This window comes from Triticum dicoccoides, chromosome 4B (genome assembly GCF_002162155.2).
Source record: "Triticum dicoccoides isolate Atlit2015 ecotype Zavitan chromosome 4B, WEW_v2.0, whole genome shotgun sequence".
Lineage (NCBI taxonomy): Eukaryota > Viridiplantae > Streptophyta > Magnoliopsida > Poales > Poaceae > Triticum > Triticum dicoccoides.
Window position 1 is genome coordinate 404062350 of NC_041387.1, and position 5087 is coordinate 404067436.

The 5087-nt window shown below is 46.5% G+C and overlaps 1 protein-coding gene across 1 annotated transcript in view; it reads right to left on the bottom strand.

Moving 5' to 3' along the window:
- Positions 1-729: 729 nt before the first annotated feature.
- LOC119292706 overlaps positions 730-5087 on the bottom strand; it is a 5261-nt gene continuing 903 nt past the window's right edge. The window contains exons 2-5 of the mRNA XM_037571439.1: positions 4862-5081; positions 2989-4776; positions 1348-2172; positions 730-1165 (exon numbers count right to left, since the gene is read on the bottom strand). Of these exons, the coding sequence (XP_037427336.1) occupies positions 1348-2172; positions 2989-4776; positions 4862-5081 (2833 nt within the window). The 3' untranslated portion in view covers positions 730-1165. The remainder of the gene's footprint in view (positions 1166-1347; positions 2173-2988; positions 4777-4861; positions 5082-5087) is intronic.

Sequence of the window (5087 nt, forward strand, 5' to 3'; positions counted from 1 at the left end):
CACCTGAGCTTCACGGATGCGGAGACCCTAATCCCCTCGGCTGAAACACCCCCTTTGCCACTCCGATGAGCGGCGCATCCGAACATAGGGAAGATACACCGGAAGAATATATTTCCAGGGTTCATGACAGTCCAACGAGCGGGTTGCCAGACATGGGAAAGACAGTGGGATCCGCCACGACCTTTTGTACACTAGTCTAGTGTATCCTGTCGTGGGAGTGGAGCTCCTCGCGTCCGGACTTGCACATAGTTTTAGTTATTTTAGTTAAAATATGTCCAATTTCATCCGTTTTATATGAAATCCGCTGCGTTTACATGAGTTTCATCCGTTTTGTTGAAAAAGTGTTTGAAATGTATGCCGGCAACATTGGATGGCTGCCTCTCGCATCCGTGTTCACGGACTGACCCCATGTCCGCAGACGGATACAAGAGGAAATTTACGGGTTGCCGTTGAAGATGCCCTTGGCTGCTTTTTGCAAAAACTAGTGATCAACAAAAGTGTAATATTGACTTTTTATCCAAGCATTTTCTCCGGTTTCTCTCGGCGGCTAGGACAAACTCTCCCCTCCAGGCTTCGTCGACAAGCCCGTGGGGAGGGCCTGTGGATTCGCCACCCCTCCCCGTCTGGAGCATTTTCCAACTCAGAGCCACTGTGCAATACACTTATCATTACATGAGACATGCTGGGAAGTTAAATTAGCAAACACCTCCCCGTGGACGAAAGCATGGATACTGAACAACAGTGCAATACACAGATCATTACATGAGACGACAGGATGTCAAGTTGAATGATCATCAGATGGAACTGGCTTTCCCAATACTACAATGTATACACATATGATGCCGTCCAAAAAATCAGAAATATCTTGACCGCATCTTGGTCATTGCTGAACTTCGTGGTCGTGTTTAGGACTGAATGAATGGCAATAGCAAAAGAAAAAAATGCCTAAGCTAACATAAAAGGTTAATGAGAACATGTTCATTGTTCTGTCATTGACCACATAGGATGAGTTGAAGCACAATGGCCAGCTATATTCAGTGAGATACTCGGTGCCAGCGTAGAGCATTATCACAGTTACTGGCAGGATATTAAAGTGTGGTAAGAAGCGCATGTCCTTGCTACTTATGGTCGATCCAACACGCCACCAACAGAATAGAATGACATTCTGAAATAAGGAGAATATATTAGTTCAAATGTCCCAACTTCACAATAAAAATAAAGTAAATAAATTCCTAAATGGTGGAGTATTCATTCATTCAGGAGATTAGCAAAATTTGACTTGGGTGATACATATAATTGAACAATTTACATGTTAAAAATTGAACAATTCGCTCACACAGCACTTACCTAACGAGGACTTATACTGCACATGTGCTTGATATTGCTGTTGACACTTTCTGCTTGTTGGAAATTGTTTCCATCCGCAAAAAGGCATGGAGTAGAGTTTCTCTGAGCTTGAACAGAAGAAAAGCAACCATGCTGGTCCCGAATGTCATCAAGCAGAGATTGTGAACTGTTTGCTTCCCAAGGACTAGAGAAGTTCCTGCGATTTGGTTCAATTCTTGGCAAATAATCATTGTGCTGCAAAGAGTTGGATTCTGATGAAGCACAGAAGTTCCTGTGGTCTGGGTCGGCTCTCGGAGCATAGCCACTGTGCTGTACACCATCATGTCCAGTGTCTTGACTAATCAGATGCCTTTGTCTATCTAGCAAAGCACGGATCCATCCACGTCTTCTAGAAAGAGTTGCAAGCCTTCCAGTTGGAGTTGATACACCCAAAGTTGAAGCTCGTGAATCGGCATGAATGTTTTGCCTAGGAATCTCCCTAGGCGATACATTTAGATCAAACCCTTGAAAAGTTTGCCAAGTGTTGATTGACGGTGACCTTCCGAATGTGCTAATGGGTGCAGTCGTGCCTAACTGGGCAGAATTGCTGTTAGTAAGGCTTCTAGGATGCGTTGATCCCTCACCACTGAGTCTACATCCTCCACAATACCAATTTCCTTCAGGTACTTCTCTTCCCAGGCCGACACAATAAGTATGTGCCGAGGAATCACAAATATCACATAATAACATTAGACTATCTTCACCACCTTGATTGCACTCTATGCACATAAGATTCTCGTATGGGTCTAACCAGCGCCTTATTTCTTCTTCCGTTGGCTGATAAACCTGTGCAAGAAGCAAGAAAATAAGCATATGCCCAAACATACTAGGGTGTTATACCTTAGGTTTCAGCAGCAGTACTTTTAGTGTTATATCTCGGACTGACTACTTTGCAGTGGCATATATCTTAATTTTCCTACCAAGTTATTTTTTAAAGTACAGTAACCCCTACAATAAAATTTGAGCTGCTTAAAAGAAAAACAATAGCAGCAAAAAATCAACTGTCACAGAATTCACGGTCATATTATCAACCAAAATTCAAAAAGGTTGCTGAAAATTGACTGTAAGAACCTACTGAGGACATAATATGCAGGTGGAAATGCTCCTAAACACAACAATAGCACGAGTAAACAACAAGCCTAAGGAATGCTTACAACATTAAAGAGCCCGGCATACCAGAGAGGTAAAAAATTGCAAAAGGTTTGCCGCCATGATTAAGGATTGAGGTACATATTCATGAAACCTTACTAAAAGTAACAGTCCACAAGTAATTCAGAACATATTGCCCCCAAATTTAAATATCTTCCCTGTTGTAACTGCACCTTGATACATATGTTAGCGATGCACTTTTGTTACTGACAATTTTTCAGTCACGTGGTAATCAGCAAATATATTAAAAACGAATGAAATGGAGAAGTTAATTACCAATAAAAGACCAAGTATAAGACTAATTATATAGATTAATCTTCAAATGCAGAATGACAATGAAGATGTTTACCAATCATGTGTTGAATTACTCACCCATAAGAAAACGAAATGAAATAGCAACTTAATTGTTACCAGATCTGAAATTATATAACAACTACAGCAAGGAGACTTTACCTGATCACGCTCTTCAACCTTAATTACAGACTTTTTCAGCTCCAAATCAAGATCCACTTTTGATGACTTGGTAATCGTGGTGAACCGCCTCTTACACAATGGACACCTTGACTCGACCTTAGACCACTCCATGATGCACGCGAAGCAAAAGTAGTGTGAGCAACAATTCAGCACTCCCTGTAGAGTCGTCCTCTGATCCTCAGAGAGGCATATCCCACACCAGGGCTTCCCAGCATCTACTAGTTCTTTTTTCTCCTTTCCTTTGTCCCATCCATTCCTTGTAAAAGAAAGCCTCCTCGGTGACACAGACAGCATGGGCTGAGCCACCAGAGATTTAGCCTCTCCCAAGTCCCTGACATCCTTATCTGAGACATGGAATTCAGAATCTGAGGATGATTGCGAGACGAGTAACCTCTTCTTCCTCCTGGCCTCTTCTATCCTGTTATCACCCAATTCCTTGTCTGAGGCATGGAATTCAGACTCTGAGGATGACTGCAAGACACATGTCCTTTTCTTCCTCTTAACTTCTTCTTCTCTGACATCGCTTAATTCCTTATCTGATATATGGAATTCTGAATCTGAGGATGACTGCAAGACGCGTACCCTTTTCTTCGTCTTAACCTCTTCTTCTCTGACATCGCTCAATTCCTTATCCGAGACATGGAATTCAGAATCTGTGGATGACTGCAAGACGACCCTTTTCTTCGTCTTAACCTCTTCTCTGACATCGCTCAATTCCTTATCCGAGACATGGAATTCAGAATCTGAGGATGACCCCGATACCCCCCTCCTTTTCCTCCCCTTCCTAACTGCAGCTCTCACTGGCTCACCCTCAGGTTCGTCTTCAGATGTTCCAAACTCAAATTCTGATGAGTCTGAATCAATAGCTGGCCATATATCTGCCTCGGCAACTGGCACTGGCCGGTCTACCGCCACCTGCCTCCCAAACCTGGCCTTCTTCCTTGAATTACGGTTTACCTTGACCTGTTCATCCTCCACGATGAAGTCGTCGTCATCATCCTCGTAGTGCTCGATGACAGATCGCTTTCTTCGTCGCCTTACAGGCGCAGGCTTCCGAACCTTCCGCTTTGAAACCTTACTAGTATTACTATTCCTCCTCTTCTTCCCTCGTCGCTGCTTCGAAGCGGGTGTATTCTTAAGCCTCGGTATCGTTTTGGTGTGGCTGACACCGAGTCCGTCCTCTTCGTCGTCCTCAAAATCATCATCGTCACCCTCCAAATCAGGGTCGAAATCTGTGTCCTCGTCCCCTGCCCCCTCGTCCAAGTCAGGATCAAAGTCCATGTCCTCCTCCTCCGCATGCCTCGGCCGATTAGATCGCTGAGCCACCGGAGGCATTTTCGCTTTCTGGCTGCGGCCACCACATTTCGTCTCACAGTTGGACCGTCGCGGCTCCTCTTCCTCGTCGAGATCTTCCTGGTAGCCGCCAATCTCCTCATCTTCCTCGAGCTCCTCCGAGTAATCGTCGTCGTCTTCATACCTGCGCCGGCGAGACCGAGCGGGAGCCGGATTCGCCTTCCTCTTCACCAGCCGCTTTGGACGCGGCGTCTCTTCCTCCTCGTCCTCGTCGTCCACCTCGTACTCCGCGTCCGAGCCGCCTCCCTCCTCCCCGGCACTAGAGGACGCGGCGTCTCTCCCTCCGTGGCCGTACTCCAGCTCGTCGACCTCCTCCTCCTCCTCCTCTTCCTCCAACACATACTCCTCGTCGCTGTCGTCCCCCTCGAGCTTCCGCCGCCGCCGGCCCCTGCCCTCTCCCGTGCCCATACCTACCTACACACCAAATCACCACGAATCAGGACCAGATCGCCGGATCCCAACCTGAGACACCGCCGAAACCAAGCAGCCGCCAAATTACCACGCGAGAGCCGAGGCCGGAAGTCACCAGGGAAGAGCAGTGAAGCAGAGCAGCAGCCTCAGCTGGCAGCACCCTAACCCCGGATGGATTTGTGGATAATATTTTGCGGCGTGGATTTTGAATGGGCCTGTATAAATACGACCGGGTCAGAGAAGGCGGCGGTGACGGGAATTGGGGAGGCTCGGCTGAGCGGGGAGGGGAGGGGAGGGGAGGCGAGCAGCTCGGA